Source organism: Heptranchias perlo, chromosome 19 (genome assembly GCF_035084215.1).
Source record: "Heptranchias perlo isolate sHepPer1 chromosome 19, sHepPer1.hap1, whole genome shotgun sequence".
In the NCBI taxonomy this organism is placed as follows: Eukaryota; Metazoa; Chordata; class Chondrichthyes; order Hexanchiformes; family Hexanchidae; genus Heptranchias; species Heptranchias perlo.
This window is the reverse complement of record NC_090343.1, coordinates 36,569,351-36,588,420: the sequence shown is the minus strand read 5'-3', so window position 1 is coordinate 36,588,420 and position 19,070 is coordinate 36,569,351. Positions and strand designations below refer to the sequence as shown.

At 42.9% G+C, this 19,070-nt stretch overlaps 1 protein-coding gene across 1 annotated transcript in view; it reads left to right on the top strand.

The window, feature by feature from the left end:
* Positions 1 to 16,174, top strand: part of cbln4 (cerebellin 4 precursor) — a 112,796-nt gene extending 96,622 nt beyond the window's left edge. Inside the window, exon 3 of the mRNA XM_068000831.1 lies at positions 15,977 to 16,174. Coding sequence (XP_067856932.1) covers positions 15,977 to 16,174 — 198 coding nt within the window. The remainder of the gene's footprint in view (positions 1 to 15,976) is intronic.
* The last annotated feature ends 2,896 nt before the right edge of the window (positions 16,175 to 19,070 follow it).

The following is a 19,070-nucleotide window of genomic DNA, read 5'->3' as shown; positions in this document are numbered from 1 at the left end:
ATTAGAGAAGGGTAGAGAAATCAGAGAGGGAGAGAGAAAATATTACAGAAATGGCAGAGAGGGGTCCAGAAACAGACAGCTAGAGAAATAACAAGATATTACAAAAACTGCAGCAAAAAAGAGAAGGTAGGAAAAAGGAGGTGGAGAAAATAATACAGAAATTGGAGAGAGAGATAAAGAAAGACCAACAAGGATAGAATCACCCTGGAAAATTATTACAAAAGCTGCAGAAAAGAAGAGAGAGAATGAAGGAAGGAGAGAAAGTTATAGAAAGAGGGAGAGAAGGTAATCTTACATAAACTGCAGTGAGACAGATAAGAAACCAATGGCCATAGAAAGAAAGAGAAAACAGAAACTAGAAATGGAGAAAGATGGTTGGAGAGAAAATATAGAAACCACAGAAAATATGCTGCAGTTGGAGAGATAAAAGTCGCTGAGGGGCACACCCTGCTGAATGGTTGGAGAAGTGAGAGATTAATATCCTATTGAGTGGTTTGGCGGGAGATAAAGGGTAAAATCCTTGGGCACAATTTTTAATATGCCGGCAGGAAGAGTCCGGGAGGGTGATTTGCGGGCTCCAAACCCAAAAGGGAAGTAGGTGGGATTGCGAGATCACAATCCTCATGAGGCCAATTAAAATCTCTTCCAGGCTTTGTGGCCGACAGCCAGCCTGATTGACGGGCTGGCTGCCAACAGGAGCTGCACATCCAAGGGGGGAGGGGACGAGAGAGAGAGAGAGTGAGACCTCATCGGCCGTTGGGAGAGAGATTGGGTGTGGGGGAGAGACAAAGATCGGAGGGGGGTGGGTACATTGGACATGGGGGGAGGATGTAAGTGGCATCGGACGTCAGAGGGGGGTGCAGGTGACATCGGACATGGGGGGGTGCAGGTGAATTGGACATGGTGGGGGGTGCTGGTGACATTGGATATGGGGGGGTGCTGGTGACATTGGACATCGGGGGGGTGCTGGTGACATTGGACATCGGGGGGGGTGCTGGTGACATTGGACATCGGGGGGGTGCTGGTGACATTGGACATCGGTGGGGGGTGCTGGTGACATTGGACATCGGGGGGGTGCTGGTGACATTGGACATCGGGGGGGTGCTGGTGACATTGGACATCGGGGGGGGTGCTGGTGACATTGGACATCAGAGGGGGATTGCAGGTGACATCGGACATCGGAGGGGGGTGCAGGTGACATTGTTTGTAAGGCATGATTATTTATTTTTTTACAATGGGAAATGTAATTTTATTTTATTTATTTAGTTTATTTTTCACTGATCCAGCCCGGTTTCACCAGGGTGTGAATCAGAAGCCATGGGCAAGCCACCCAGGTAAGTTTAAAATCTTTTTAACTACCCAATACACAAAAAATAAACTACCTTATATACCGCATTTGCTGCTTTAAATATCGTCCCGCCGACTTTAATTGTCGGTGGGACTTCCGGGTTCGGGAACGGCGCTGGGTTGTGCGTGTTCTTCAGCACGTTGGAGCCGGGATTCCTGCTCGCTCCAAAAAAAATCACAATTTTTTTTGGCACCCCCGCCCCCACGCACCTGGACTTTCATTTTAAAATTGAGCCCCTTGTTGTGGGGGAGTAGAATTTCTGGCTTGACTGGGAGCAGGAGAGTTGCTGCTGCAGATTAATTGGCCTGTTTTGTAAAACATTGAATTCTGCGAATTCCTCTCCCTTCCTCTCGTGGGAAATGTCACAGGAGATCGACCATTAACAGAAACTAATTCCAATATGCATTATGTGGCTTTTATTTTCCTTTTACTACTCTGGATTTCTGTGTAAAGATCCTTGCTGTCTATCACATCTAGTTGATGGACAACATGTCTTACAACAGAAGCGTTGTCTATTTCCGTAAAATGTCACCACCAAGCTTAATTCATGTCTTGTAACTCAACTTGGATTAGGGCTGGCTCCAAAAGATTTAATGCAGAACAACTGTTATGAGGGAAAATTATCTCTCCCCGAGGGAGATAAATCACATCTCCTCATGTCATCTGACAAGCTCAGAACATCCCTTTTTTCACTTGATGGCCCATTTCAGTGAAGATTGTGTTTTTAATATATCTTTAAAGCTGTTATATTATTCCAGTCCATTTTTTGATGTGAGGGTCAGTAAAATCCTCAGCAGTGAAAGAAGTTGTAAGCCATTAATACAGCAACATGTTCCTGAGTTGATAGTGTGCCTATTTGTAAATGTATATGGAGACAAGAGTAACAAGTTGAAAGATGATTACATATTTTGTGGTCTCACTGGACTCTGACACTGGGTCACTCTGGTACCATATTTGGCCTATGGGTTTCGAAGAGATGGAATTCACAGCACTTTATTGAGGACTCTCATCACAGGCAGTCCTAGCTCCACAACTTGTTCAGTTCAGAATAAACCTCTTTTGGAAGTGTAATGCTGGGAATAAAGTGTAAAAATAAGATGGCTACTTGGAGAACTCTCCTACATATTTCTAAATTCTAACATCAAGCTTCAGTGTAGTGAAGGGAAGGGTCCAAACCTTTTATATGGACTGTTCCGAGATTGTGCCCTTCTCAACCCTTTTGAGTTATCAAAATAATAATTAATTATGCACGTGGATAATATTTTTTGCATTTTGCGAACAGCTGTGGTCTTTGGACAACTTTCATTTTTCCATGGTGTTGGCTTGTATGCCAGGATTTTAGAAACTAACTGTGGATTACCATTTATGGAGCAAGCAGTAAGCAAGGCCGTATCCATCCTTGTATATAGAATCATAGAAGTTTACAACATGGAAACAGGCCCTTCGGCCCAACATGTCCATGTCGCCCAGTTTATACCACTAAGCAAGTCCCAATTGCCTGCACTTGGCCCATATCCCTCTATACCCATCTTACCCATGTAACTGTCCAAATACTTTTTAAAAGACAAAATTGTACCCGCCTCTGGCAGCTCGTTCCAGACACTCACCACCCTTTGAGTGAAAAAATTGCCCCTCTGGACCCTTTTGTATCTCTCCCCTCTCACCTTAAATCTATGCCCCCTCGTTATAGACTCCCCTACCTTTGGGAAAAGATTTTGACTATCTACCTTATCTATGCCCCTCATTATTTTATAGACTCCTATAAGATCACCCCTAAACCTCCTACTCTCCAGGGAAAAAAGTCTCAGTCCATCCAACCTCTCCCTATAAGTCGAACCATCAAGTCCTGGTAGCATCCTAGTAAATCTTTTCTGCACTCTTTCTAGTTTAATAATATCCTTTCTGTAATAGGGTGACCAGAACTGTACACAGTATTCCAAGTGTGGCCTTACTAATGTCTTGTACAACTTCAACAAGACATCCCAACTCCTGTATTCAATGTTCTGACCAATGAAACCAAGCATGTTGAATGCCTTCTTCACCACCCTATCCACCTGTGACTCCACTTTCAAGGAGCTATGAATCTGTACTCCTAGATCTCTTTGTTCTATAACTCTCCCCAATGCCCTACCATTAACGGAGTAGGTCCTGGCCCGATTCGATCTACCAAAATGCATCACTTCACATTTATCTAAATTAAACTCCATCTGCCATTCATCGGCCCACTGGCCCAATTTATCAAGATCCCGTTGCAATCCGAGATAACCTTCTTCACTGTCCACAATGCCACCAATCTTGGTGTCATCTGCAAACTTACTAACCATGCCTCCTAAATTCTCATCCAAATCATTAATATAAATAACAAATAACAGCGGACCCAGCACCGATCCCTGAGGCACACCGCTGGTCACAGGCCTCCAGTTTGAAAAACAACCCTCTACAACCATTGATGGAACAATGCCGCAGAAGGTTGCAGAGCTGCATGGGTTGGCAATTTCCTTCAGGCAAATTTGGAATCAAGTACCTTCAAAGTCTTTTGAACAGAAGTACTTCTCAATGAAGCTAATCAGCCTACTGACCCTGAGCTATAGTAAATTTTGTTTCTTTCTTTATTCTCATTTTGTGCATAAATCTTGTCAAATCAATACCTGGATCCTTTAACTGTTAACATTCATCGTATTTTGTGAGCTGACTTGCATCTACGTAGTTTTGGAATAACAAGACTCATACTGATGATTTGCTGAAGATTAAGGAAAGTCAGAAAATCCCTTACGATTGAGTAGGAAATGGCACTTATGGAGCCTCCAGTGTCTATATTCTTGGAAGTAATGATCACTAGCATCTACTGTTGTGTATTGTAAGATTTCCTACGGTATGATTTCAGTAACAAGAGAAAAAGAGCAGGTGGCCTTAGCAATCTGAGGTAAATCTTACATTCAAATGGAAAAATTAGATATAATTTTCTAATTGTATAGCAGTGGTGCAAGAAAACAGAATAATACACGATGATTGTGATAACTGAACTAGAAAAATGGTTTGAAAAATAAATTAAACTTTGCAATGATACTTCAGTGGCTGTACACTTTACTGTATGCAAATTGTGGGCAAAAAGCCAGAATGTATTGCTTGAACTGCAGTAAATTTAAAAATGAGGATGGTTCATAAGAACAATAAAGCATGAAAATTATGATGGAAATGAATTTTCCATAATACAGATACTATAAAGTGCCAAGCAGAAGGATAAACACTTCCTGGCAGTGACAGTTCCTTTCATCAAAGTGATAAAGCAGGATCACCTCCAAATCCTGACCTGCAAAGATTGTAAATAAAGATATTTAATTTTATTCTATGATCGTGTAAGTGCAGGTCCCAATGCAATTAATACTGAATCAAACATCCTGACCTGGCATATGCATTATTGAGGGTGTTTGGAACCTAACATTAAAGGATACAGTTCAATTGTATTTATTATTCAGTTCTGATCTGCTAAAGTCATTCCTAATAATTAGAAATGAAATTCCGTTTGGAATTACTTTCTTCAACATCAACGTTCCGGACCTTAACTAGCAAAGAGGTCAATAACCAGGGGGCATAGATTTAAAGTAATTGGTAGAGGGATTAGAGGGGAGCTGAGGAGAATTTTTTTCACCCTGAGGGTGGTGGGTATCTGGAACTCACTGCCTGAAAGGGTGGTAGAGGCAGAACCCCTCAACTCATTTAAAAAGTACTTGGATGTGCACTTGAAGTGCCGTAACCTACAGGGCAATGGACCAAGTGCTGGAAAGTGGGATTAAGCTGGATTGCTCTTTCTCAGTCGGCACGGACATGATGGGCCGAATGGCCTCCTTCTGTGCTGTAACTTTCTATGACTCGATAACAAAGCACTAAGAGCATTAATGGAATAATTCTTTTTCTAAATGTTTTGAGCTTTCAGTCATATCTTTGGACTAAAAATACAAATGACTTCCAGCAACATAACTCTTCCAGCAGATGCTAAACCAAGCATAGCACACACAGCTGTCCTTTTCTGCCCCAAAAAGAACAATTAGACACAACAAACTAAAAAGCCAAATACTTTCAAGGCGAATTAATTATATTTGATCGTCCATTTTTGCTCTTCTCAGCTTGAAATTAAGATAAGTGAAGACATAGGGCCCGATATTACCATGGCGGCGGGTTCACGGCGTGGAGTAGATTGGGCGCGTGGGTAATGCGCCCGTCAAGTGCAGGCAATTGGGACTAGCTTAGTGGTATAAACTGGGGGACATGGACATGTTGGGCCGAAGGGCCTGTTTCCATGTTGTAAACTTCTATGAAATTAGTCTGCTCCGCGCGCAATCGCAGGATGATTGGATCCACTTACCTCTTGTTCCGGGTTCTCCGCTGCTAAGCTGCGCGGCGGGCGGACTGCGCATGCGCAGTAAGGTCTGTCAGCTGGAGGAGCTCTATTTAAAGGGGCAGTCCTCCACTGACTGATGCTGCAAGAAATAGGAAAAATTACAGCATGGAGCAGCCCAGGGGGAAGGCTGCTCCCAGGTTTAATGATGCCTCACTCCAGCTCTTATTGGATGGGGTGAGGAGGAGGGAGAGGACAGAGATCTTCTCCCCGGCGGGTGGGAGGAAGCGGCCTGCCTCTGCCACCAAGAAGGCCTGGCTCGAGGTGGCAGAGGAGGTCACCTGCACCACCAACATATCGCGCACCTGCATACAGTGCAGGAGACACTGCAATGACCTAAGTAGGTCAGCCAAAGTAAGTACACGTACTCATTCCCCTACACTCCGTCTGCCACATCACCGCCCCCACCCCACATCTCTTACTGCACAGCCAACACTACTCTCACATCTCTCCTCACACCCACTCAAACCTCATCCTCATCTTACCTGCACTTACTCACCTCGCCAGTACTCATCCCGCCACTACCACTCAACCCAATCCTCATACCATCTCATGGCTCTATCTCATACTCGCCCTCTCATGCATCTCCTTCACAGTCAGCATCATTCAACCTGCCACTACCTGTGCTGCAGCCACAGGGCATGCATCACATATGTGCAGTAGGAAGCGTAAGGCAAACGTGTCGTGAGCATGAAGGGGATGCACAAGGGTGTTTGAGGGTTTGTCATGGTTTTTACTTATATTCAATTTCTGATCAACTCACATTCCATATTATATTGTCACCACTACTGCCATGTCTTTGCGAATCTTGTCTGGTTTGTGCAATAATGCCCTTTCCTGAGGATCACAAGGAAGACCCACAACTGATGCCACCCATTGTGTCACTGCAGAGTGGGTGTAGGTGTATTTGCAGGGCTCTTTTGTGCAGACGACTGAGAGACGTCGGCGATGTCCCTGGTGGCACCCTGGAAGGATGCGGAGGAGAAGCTGTTGAGGGCAGTGGTGACTTTGACAGCGACAGGTAAGAAGATGGTGCTCGGGCCAGCCAGGAGCAGCTCGACATGAAGGAGGCTGCAGATGTCCACGACTACATGTCGAGTGACTCTGAGCCTTCGTGTGCACTGCTGCTCAGAGAGGTCCAGGAAGCTGAGCCTCGGTCTGTGGACCCTGTGGCGAGGGTAGTGCCTTCTGTGACGCATCTCTCTCTGCGTTTGCCCTCCCTCCTGCTGTGCAGGTGGATGTGTCACAGCACTGTGTTGTGGAGCTCCACGTGTCAGAGGTGGACGGCTTGGCCGGCGAGGCTGGTGATGCTGTTCGCCCTCCGAGGAGGTCATGACTGCAGCTACGGCGGCCCCCATCCAGAAGATGTACATCTGAGGGGGTCTGCAAGGTAGGTAAATGTGTCTGGACCCCGGGGTAAGTGTGCAAGTTGGTGAATTTTATTGTTAGGAGGAGGGTGGTGGAGGCCAAACTTTGTTCAAAGTGACAGAGTGGCCTCCTGCAATGAGTGAGGGTCTCCGCCCCCCCCTCCCCCCCCCAACTGTTAAATGGACCTTTGCAGCTGCCACAGGCTGATGGCTGCAACACGTCCATTTGAACTGGTAGTTTTTCCCCCAGTACGGGAAACAGTCTCTGTCAATTGCAAAATCCCATCCCTGCTAAAATAACAGGTCAATCAGGTCTGTAAACAACCTGAAGTACCTGTTTAAGTACTTTAAGTGGCACCCCGCCGGCTTTAATTGCCGGTGGGAGTCCCACATGCAGGGGCTGTGCGCGCAAGTCAGCGCGTCAGTGGGAAACCCGAAAGTGGGCGGATTGGAGCCGGGCTCTACGCAGCCCCCCCGCCACGAACACACCCGATCGCGGGTGCGAAAATCAAGCCCATTCTCTCTGTCTTATCGTTCCCCCCCCCCCCCCCCCCGCCCCCACCCCCCCCATGCCACTTTCTTGTCAATCCCGGGGCCATGGTAAACAGTTTCTCAGTGTTCAACTTACTGACGCCCTCAAGGAGCTTAAATGCCTCAATAAGATCCCCTCATCTTGCACAGTTAAATGATGTTATTTCGTTCCACAATTACAATTGGGTTGAATAGGCCTGCGGCAACTGACAATGGTTGCTGTTTAGTATTGACAAATGCTCCTACCTTTCTATATTACTGAACAAACTTAATCTTTGGTAAGAATTTTGCTGTTGCCAGTAAGTCGGCCTGGCATTCAACCACATATTTAAGGTGTGCAGCACTAATGTGCAGATCCCTTAAGTTTGTAACTTTCACTTCCTTCAGTAATATATTTTCATCTGAACCATCCTTACTCTATTTGACAAAATGTTTTGCAATGAATATATTTAAATTGAAAACATTGTACTGTTTCCTTTTAACATATGAGTCGCAGAAATTAAATCAGCGGACCGATACTATTGGTATTGATATAAATCCATTGTTATATTTTGGGATATTTTCACCATTTTTGTACAAAAATGAATTGAAAAAGAGTTACATTTAAATGTTCAGTTTTTAAAGCAAAGTGTATTCGCACAAGTTTTAAAAATTACGGATACAAAAGGTAGTTAAAATGTTAAGGAGCTAGGCACTGAATTTTTTTCAATAAGACTAAAAATAAGAAGAAATTTGTTCGCCTGTCTTTGGTAATTGATAAACACCTCACACCCATTTTGTTGGGAAGTCTCTCATTCTGGGGGCTTGGCAGGGTTGTCTGGCATCGGCTCTCCTCTCTGGTTGTGAGCACGGGGAGATAAATTTTATTAAAAAGCAGTATTAGTTATATAGTGCTGACTGCTGCTAAGAAACATTTGTAGTACAGTATTATGAGCACACTTTTTAGTATTGTTAAATGGGTAAATCTAGAGTATAAAATGTTTAAAGTGTGATTTATTTCCTCATAAATATCATTTACTTATTTAAGTAATAAGTCAACACTTTCTAACATTGTTTTCTTGCTGAATTATTGGTCATCTGACTTCTTTATGGACAGAGAACCTTCAATAAAAGGGAGAGCAGTTGGATTAAAATAAATTATAAGACGTAACCGGGAACCCTTGACGGAGACTATTAATATTAAATATGAAACCCTCTATGCATTAGGGGAAACTGTTGATATTTGAGTATAAGAAAGAAATATAAACCAAAATAAACACAATCCTTGCAGCTTAAAAGACTAACAGTGAAATATAAATGCCAAAGCCCAATAAATATGTATAATCCAATAAATCCAAACATGGTCCAATATTAGGTGTCTTGGAATAAATGCCAAGACATTACCGAGGAGATATGTTATATATTCTCTTGATGTGCAGGATAGTGGTGATAAAGAAAGTAATATTTATCATTTGATTTTTAATGGCCATAATAAGCAGTTGTAGTTATGACAATATTGAGTTGTTTCGGACCTTATTTGACACAAAGCAACCCTTAGCACTAGTCTCAGAAGTGCACCCACTGTTACAGTATTTTCATTTACCATCCACCCTTCTGAGAGCTGAAAATAATTAAATAATTTAATTTTTTGTGCTTGTTATGGATTGTGGGATCTCGGATGAGACTCGATGAAGTCATTGTGCCTGTGTGATAGAGGAGGCAATTATTATTGCCCTCTACTCCCTTACATCTTAGCCCCAGAGGTGATGTTCAACACTAGTTCAGGCTTTAAAATGTGTCTCACTAATCGCTCCAGAACACTGGTAAAAGATACTTCACGAGCTTATTTCACAAGTGTGAATGATTGTGATGGGCAGCAGTGAATCCTGGGATTCTCACAAATGAAGCAAGTCCAGTAGTGCAGCCTATACTGGTGCGTTATTTTATTTATCGTAAATCCTTTCATGCTGTTGCATATGTATTTAAAAGGTAAAACCATTACTTTAAATTGCGAAATGTTGCTGAACAACTTTACCATAATAACAATGGTTTCCATAGCAAAGAGACTTCAGGATCTCTTAAATTGGTATTCTTTTGATCCCGTAATGCCATCGCAATCGTTGATTGACTGCTGTCATCAGTTGGAGCATGAATGTTAATGAATGAAGATGGTTAGCTTGTGTGGAGGTGTCTGATACCATTGTGACTATTTTTTAAAATTGTGTGTAGTAATTTGTTCTGTGTTCTTTAGAATCATTAGATATTTTGCAGTTTTTGTGTTAATGGTGTGACAGGTTTATGAGATGTAGGGGTCGATTTTCCTGTCCAAATTGAGTAGGGTAATTGGGACACCCGCCCACTGTCAGTAGTGAACAGCCCAAATCTTTTTGATTGTCGGCCATCATTTAAATCTCATAGTCGAGTTGCCTGCATATTAGTAGCGTTGATTGGAAGCTCACCACTTTGGAGGGCAAGATTTCCGATGGACCCGATGCCTATTTAAGGTGAGATTGCACCTCTTAAAGTGAAATGTGCTTTAAATTCGAAAATATTTGGTGCAGTTTTTGGAACTTTCTGTGATAGATGTCTCTTGCAAGGTCTCCGAGGTTCAATGATGCAGCAGTGGAGGTCCTGGTGGAGCAGGAGCAGGTGATAGATCCTCTTCTGCACAAATGGAAAAGGGATGCCCAGGTCAATCCTGTATCAGGCCTGGAAGGGGATGATCTAGAATACCAACACCAGAAACAACATCCCAAAGCCATGGGTACAGTGCTGGAAGAAGTTCAGTGATCTTACTCGGACAGTGAAGGTAAGAATGATGTCTTGCTACCTCTTTTTCTCAGGAAGAGACCTTGTAACAACACTTCTACCCCCTTCCTGCTCCAGATGCTTCTCCTCTAATCACAATGGGACAGTGCACCAACGCTCATTCTCTTTCTAATCACACTCGTCTGCTGCCCTTAGAACAGGCACAAACAGCATTCAACATTTACTTGTAACAGCTGGAAAGCATTTCACTCTTCTGCTAACTTCTTTCGCATTGGAGCCACTTTCACATCTTGCTCACAACTTGCAGCTTCTCACTCTCAGTATGCAAACTATATCAAGCTCACACATCTGCAAGACCCTTTACAAGAGCCAGAAACTAAATCACTCACACACTTCCAGCAGTACAAGCTCACAGGGACTAGAACTGGGGATAAGGCATCCTTACAAACCCTTACCTAGATGGAAGAGGAAGCCTTGGAGATCATTGGGACGGCAGCAGAAGCTTCGGAGATAACACAGCTGGAGGCCAACTCCAGAAGGATGTCTGCTTATTCCTCTTCCCTTTTCTCTTTCCAGAAGCAATCACACCTACAATTAGTGTGGTAACCTGGTATTGCTTTGTGTTACCACTTATCTGCTATTGTGTAACTTTCCCGCTACTTGCTACACTTGTCTTCCGCCCCTTTTTCTCAGCTCCATCCCGTGACTCGGGACCTGCTACACAAAGATACATTATTGCTTGCTCCACTCCTCCCAAGCATCATCACTGAAATTGGCACCCCAGTTGGGACAGAGAGTGAGTTAAAGGGTTCTGCATAGGGTGAATCATTTAGCGCTGGCGAGGATGGACTGGACAGACCAGGAGATGGCTGACCAGAGGGCAAGCTTGGATCCTAGCTCTGCTGAAAAGGACAGGGATGCAGTTTTCAGCAGCCCAGCCTTTGAAAAAGAGATTGTCTATGTGCACGAGGCATTGGACTGCTGCCTAAGAGCTACCGTACCATGTTGGAAAGTATGGAGAAGTCCACTTCCAGCTCGTGTGGCATTCTAGCACAAAAACATCAACACCCTGCCATGGAGTGTGTGGTCACCTCTGTGGATGCTGCAGCTGGGCTAACTGTCCAGGAGTCTATGGCACCAGTACTAGCATCTTTGGTGGAAGCTCAAAGTGGTGCAATTCAGGCTCTGAGCTCCACCATCTCCACCGGCTTAGAAAGGTTGGCGGAACACATTGATAGGGGCTTCATGATGTAATTGATCTCTTACAGTCTGCTCTCCTTCTGATCGATGGGAGTGCAGAGCTGCAGCCTCGTGGAAGTGGCAGTGGTGCAATGGAAGGAGCACGTATAAACTTCCCTCGTGATGGCAGCTGCCTCCTCCCCCACAATTTCCTCAACAGCAATAACAACAACTTGCATTTATATAACGCCTTTAACATAGTAAAACATTTCACAGGAGCGATTATGAGACAAAATTTGACTCCGAGCCACATAAGGAGATATTAGGACAGGTGGCCAAAGAGGTAGGCTTTAAGGAGCGTCTTAATGGAGAGAGTGAGGTAGAGAGGCATAGGGGTTCAGGGAGGGAATTCCAGAGCTTAGGGCCTAGGTAGATGAAGGCACGGTTGCCAATGGTGGAGCAAAGAAAATCGGGTACGCACAAGAGGCCATAGTTGAAGGAGCACAGAGATCTCGGAGGGTTGTAGGGCTGGAAGAGGTTACGGAGATAGGGTCCCTTATAGTTCCCTGATGCTGGGTGGACTAGACTGTCCCAGCAGCAGCTAAAATGCAGTCTGCAGCTGGGTCCGAGCTTCTAGAGGTCACTGACCACGAACATCTCGGAAGCCCTCATCTGAGCACCAGCAGCTTTCCATCGCCCATGGTGAAGTCACTGAGAGAGCACCTCATATTAGTAACAGATTAAGACAGAAGCAATGTAAAAAAAGGTACCATAGGCTGACACCTGGGTGTTTATTATTCCATTTGCCAAATGTGAACACGATTAAAGTATAAGACTCTTTCAATTGACGTTGTCTGCAGAATATTTCTGTTGTAGCTGTAGACTCTGCAAAGCCAGGTGGCCTGTATATGATTGATGGTTAGTGGGATGAAAGTTCTTTAATGGAGGGTGGCTGGACTGGTTCAGATGATCTGGGTGGGAAATGGGGGTGTGCTCGGGTGGGAGAAGAAGTAATGTAGAAGAAGCAATGGGTAATGAGCTGCTGACACACAGTTCTTGGTGCAGACTGATGATGCAGACCTCCCGCCACTGCTGCCTCCTCTGGCTCATCAGCTTCCTCCTCTTCATGTGGTGGATCGTCCTCTTCATCTCTCTGCAACAGTAGCTTTCCCCACTGCATGGCAAAGTTCTGTAGGAGGCAGCACACCACCACTATCCTCCACAGTCTCTCATTGAATTGTAGGAAACCCTCCAGACAGCAGAATCATTGCTTCAGCACCCCTATGGACTTCCTGATGACTTCTCTCGTTGAGCTGTAACTTTGTTGTATCTGATCTCCACTGGTGCCCTTGGGTTTTGGAATGGGATCATCAAACAACTCTGAAGAGGATGTCCATTGTCTCCTAGCAGTCAATCTGGGCACATTGCTCCTTCTCAAAGAGAGAGGAACTGCTGGACTGCCTCAGAATGTAGACATCATGAGAGCTGTAAGGACAGTGGACACACCCCTGCATGAACTGCCGATTGTCACAGAGCAGCTGGACATTAAGGGAGTGAAACCTTTTGCATTTAAGAAGGTGCTGGGTTCGTTGGCAGGAGGTCTGATGGCCACATGTGTACAGTCGATGGCACCCTGCACTTGTAGGAATCCTGCAATGGCTGCAGACACCACCGTCCTTTGCTGTTGGCTCCTAGGGTCTACGGGGAACATGATGAAATCATTAGCCCTGCCAAAAACATGTCTGTGACTTGATGCAGCCTGATTGATATTACAGATGTCTCCAACTGCAGCCTAAAATTACCCTGATGCACAGATGATTGCCACAGGCAGTGCAGTGCCAGCTGTGGTAGTGGACTGAAACTCCTCCTGTAGTATTCTGCAGATTCCTATGATGACCTGTCATGTGAAGCATAATTTCCCCCTACACTCTAACTCACTGAGGTTGGTATAGCTCACCCTGAGCATGTAGCAGAAAGAAAGACTTGCATTGATATAGCGACCACAGGATGTCCCAAAGCGCTTTACAACAAATTAATTACTTTTGAAGTGTAGTCACTGTTGTAATATAGGAAACAAGGCAGCAAATTTGGGCACAGCAAGGTCCCACAAACAGATAATCTGTTTTAGTGATGTTGGTCAAGGGATAAATATTGGCCAGAACACTGGGGAGAACTCCTGTGCTCTTCTTCAAAATAGTGCCATGATCTTTTATGTCAACCTGAAAGGGTAGACGGGGCCTTGGTTTACTTCTCATCTGAAGGATGGCACCTCCGACAGTGCAGCACTCCCTCAGTACTGCACTGGAGTGTCAGCCTAGACTCTTTCAGCAAGATAAGGCCGCCTGCGAGCAGCCCTCCTCCTTCTCGGACTGCTTACAGGGCCAGGTGCTACTCTCTCAAGCTCTTCCACCTGTTGCTGCTGCTGTTTCTGTTCTTCATCTTCTTGCAGCCAATAAGGGGTGGCCAATCTCACTCCCATTCTTGAGTGAAACAAGCACCTCTCTTTGTTAACAGAATGGTTGAAATGGCAAAAAATGCAAAGAAATAAAGTACAATTTCCACCAGAAAATGCACTCAGTAAACCTCCTTCAACTCTCCAGTTGGATACCAATGATCTGACTATTTGCAGGTGAGTACCCCTTTAAATACCACCGGAAATGACGATTTCCAACCTGTACCACCTGGGCGGGTCCAGCACTGAGTGTTCACCGTGCTAAAGTCATAATGATGTCCTAGGAACCTGATTTGCATACATTAACGAGGCTCCCGCCTGTTTCAGCTGGCCACACTTGCTGCCTGTGTCTGGGCCCTGAAGAAAATGGTGGTGGGTGGATCAGTAGCAGGAACGGGGTGGTAAGTTCTGTGCTCCTGCCCAAAAACAGGGGCAAAAACTGGCCTCATCGAGCTCCAAAGATGGCATGAGATTTGGATTTCTAGTAATCATTCAGTACCTTTTTAACAGTAACTCATAGAGGGCAGTGCATGGGAGCTGCTATCAGTGTGATTTGTGTGTATTTTTAATTTTACTGTCACACTGATAGCAGCTCCCATGCACTGCCCTCTCTATGAGTTACCTCTATGAGTCACATTGTAGTGACAGTGGAGACTATGAAAATAACATTCATTGGCTCTATAATAAATGGTCATTTATGATTTTAGCTCAGAAAAGCCATCCATGATTGCCTAACTTGCCATCAGCCTCTTCACCCTAATTTACATGTACTGGTAAACAAAACATCTTATTGACAAATATGTATTTCTCTGCCATATTTTGGCAAGTTTCATGGGGTATCCTATATTTCATGGGGTATCCTATATTTCATGGGGTATCCTATATTTCATGGGGTATCCTATATTCCCTAAGCTATTGATGTAACCTTTTTAGAAGAGGTATACCATAACTCACAAGTAACAACTCATAAGTGAGTTATTAATTAATCCCTTAACAGTTTGATCAATAGTATATTGCACTCCAGAGGCTGTAGCATTCTTTTTACACAATGAAAGCTAATATTTTGAACTATTATTAATTCATCTGAGACATAAAATTAGTCTCTTCTTACACGGTAAGTAAAGTGGTTTTGGATAGGAAGGATGCTTACATTACCCAGAATGACTTGCATAGGATTAGCTCTGGGTAGATTTTATTGATACATTTATGTTTGGGCCTCTTGCAGCTCAAGCCAATACAGTCAGTAGAAACAAAGCAATGCCTACAATAAAATGCTTGATCAGAATACATTCTTCAGGATGTGCTACTAGGAAGTACCTCACCAAGAGAACATTACTGCGCATTTTATAATTCCATGAAAATGACAACATTTTGATTTTGCATCACTAGTTTAACAAAGCACAGCAGCCAGATGCACAGTGCCACCATCTTGTATAACAAGTTGTCAGATTTAAATTGGCATTCATTCTTTAGCACTGCTTTAACAACAAGTAATATTTCTTGGCAATGGGAAATACAAAGGCAAAAGGAACTATTTAAACCTAATAAGGAACTATTAAAACACTATTTAACAAGAAAACGGTTTACTGATGTCATGGGTTTCCACTTGAACATAATCCCACAGATGGTACAAAGTCCCGGTGTGTATCTGACCAATGGTATTGAGATTTGTTGGTTAAGGGACTTCTTAAAATGAGAGGTATTTAGAATAAATGTTGACATGTGTAGTTAGCTCACTGTCTGATGATTCATATTGGGGAATGCAGGTTTGTGGATATGGGATGGCAATTGGATCTGGCTCAAATGAAGTTTTAGCTACAGAGATTGGGGAGCGGTGAAATGTATGGATCTTCATAGCAACTAGTTATAAGCTTTTTGGCTGTGTCTTATTTATAGCAAAGATTGTTTCATCAATTTATAGTATATTATAACAATTGTTTCTTTTTTAATCATAGGTCAATCTTATGCTTAATGGTAAACCGGTAATTTCAGCATTTGCTGGAGACAAGGATGTGACTCGTGAGGCTGCCACTAATGGAGTCCTGCTGTATTTAGACAAAGAAGACAAGGCATACCTGAAACTGGAGAAAGGTAACCTGGTTGGCGGATGGCAATATTCAACATTTTCTGGCTTCTTAGTTTTCCCTCTGTAAAGCCCAACAAAATATCCTTGAATCCACGCGCATAAGTTTCTTGATATAAACCGGTTGTCCTACATGTTGTTTTTGAGGATCGTTTAAAAATCGTGGATCATTGTCCCAAGTTTAAATCTGGACTATATCTGGTCGTATGAAGCAAACGCTCTCGATGGATGTGAATTGTCTGGTTTTTTTTGAACCGCTTTAATGACCTCTGGAGGGAAAGGAAAGTTTTCAACCTCTTATCTGTTCTGTGAAAGGTGAGAAAGGACTTAAAGTGGAAAATTGTAAACAAAAGGAAAACACCCTAACTGCAGTTGACGTTAAGATGGAACAGTTTGCCTGCAACATTAGTGACAAATTGTCTGGACTGGATACATCTGTGTACATTCACAAATAAGTTTTGCCTTTAACAAGCCGGTTGATGAGGTTAAATGCATTTAACAATGGCTTAAAGTTTTGTTCCATTATTTAATATATCTTAGCGAGGAGAAAAAACCATACTAATTTACCATAAATGTATAGTGGATTTGGGATACCTTATGTTCATTACCATGCTACATATGCTTACATTGCCTTAAAATACATAGAAATAGATGTACAACTCTAATCTGTCATTGTGTATCTTTAATATTGAAAACTGGATGTTGCTTTAGGTTTTCAATGCACTTTACCTGAAGATTCTCTTCTTTTGTAAAGGAATAATTTCAGACCAAATGAGCTTTATTAATCTTGCTAAAGTTATAAGGGAAGGAAACTGTTGAACTGTGTTCTTTGCCTGCTAGTGGTGATGTCATGTTGCCTTCAGGACAACGTATTATCAGTGTTGATTTCGTACTGATGTGCTTGGAGGGTGGTGTCATTCTGGAAAGTAGCCGCAGATGGTGGCATTGCTTCTGACACCTGCATGTACTCTTGGAACAGCGAAGCACCAAGTTAACACTTGGGAGAGGGTTGAAGCTGTCCCAAATTTGTTTATTGTTGCACCATCTTTTCAGTTCATAACCCATCTGCCATTGAGAACTGAGGGACGTGACACAATTCTTATTAAAGCTACAATGTTTCGTGTTTAGATTCTGTAATTTCCGGTGAACAATTTTACATGGGGTTTTAATTTAATTTTATTATCTATGCCTGAATTAGCTATCCGAAATTGAAATTTGTGACATGGGCTTGGAATTTATATGTTGACCTTTATAATAGTAAGGATTCAGCAAATCTAAAGCTGACTTTACAGGGGAGTTGAATTCAAAGATTTCAGTGCAGCATCCACCTAATATAACTTCTAATCTGGTCCATTTCCCAACTGAATGAACATGAAGCAAGATATTACAACTATGCTCAACATGTTTTATATAGTTTTGCCCCTGCTAATCTAATGGGGATGAGTTCATTAATGTCGCACACCAAGAATATTTCATAATGCCAACGTTGAATCTAACTCTGAAGTGAAAATAGCAAAGTTGAGTGGTGGAGTTTTGAAATATGAGTATTTCATTATTGTCTGTGACGTAAATATATTATTTCTAAAAACATATCATTTGCATTCTAAATTTATGGTTGATCCCTTTGTAGTTGATAGTTTTAGTTTTACAAGAAGATTCCCTGTATTGTGTGTAATCCAAAATGGCAGCATGCCTAGTGAAGACTCAGTTTGCTAACCTCTGGAATTCCAGATATGAAACCAAGATGGAGAAATGCAAATATGGTTGCCACATTTTGCCGGTTACTAAGGCTCATGAGAGAACTAGATTTACACTAGACACTGGTCTAGTCTTATTGAATATGATAAACAAAACAAAATTGCTCTAGCTAACACACATGATATTGCATCATAAAGTGGCCTGTGTGCCTGTGAAATACCTTTACTTAAATACGACAGACCTGCTGTTTTTACAAAGTATACTCCATAGTAACATTGTGATTTAAACCATATTCCCAAACATATCTATGTAGAGCTCTACTCTTTTGTAGAAGTAAGTTGAAAATAATTAATGTTCGGTGTGGTTGAAAAGCCAAGTTTGCACAGCATGGTTTAAACAGAATGTATTATAAATGCCATTTTCCCATGGGTCAATAGTATCCACTTTGGTAAACTTCACTGTATTTACAAGTCTAGTTTTCATGGATAAATACCTTTTTGAACGGAACATAAAAAATGAACCAATTTCACCTCGCATTGTACAACTATGGTTCTGTGTCAACAGAATGTTTGTGGTTCAGGGTTCAATCTAGAAATCAATTTATATACAGCTGAACATGTTTGGTGGTGATTTGGAAAATAATGAGAATGAACTCGGAGATGTGCAAGAGTAAGAATTGGAAGAGCGCAGAGATCTCAGAGGGTTGTAGGGCTGGAGGAGGTTACAAAGATAGGGAGGAGTGAGGCAATGGAGGGATTTCGAAACAAGGATGAAAATTTTAAAATCGAGGCATTCCCGGACCGGGAGCCAATGTAGGTCAGCGAGCACAGGAGTGATGGGTGAACGGTGTTTGATGCGAGTTAGGATACAGGCAGCAGAGTTTTGGATGAGCTCAAGTTTGTGGAGGATGGAAGATGGGAGGCAAGCCAGGAGAGCATTGGAATAGTTGAGCCTAGAGGTAACAAAGGCATGGATGAGGATTTCAGCAGCAGATAAGCTGAGGCATAAAATAATGTAAAAAGATGTATATGATATGTGATATGTGATAGTATGCCATCAATAGGTAAATATATTCAACTCATGATCCAGTTTCACAATCAACACAATACTTAATGATCAAGGATTATGTGGTCAGGCCACTCACTGAGATCTTTTTGATAGTCGAGATCTTTTTGATAATCAAGTTCCAAATCCAGCATATCCTCAACTGATCTTTGAGAGGTCCGGTTCACAGAATGTAAGAACAGAAATGGATAGATGGTGAAGCG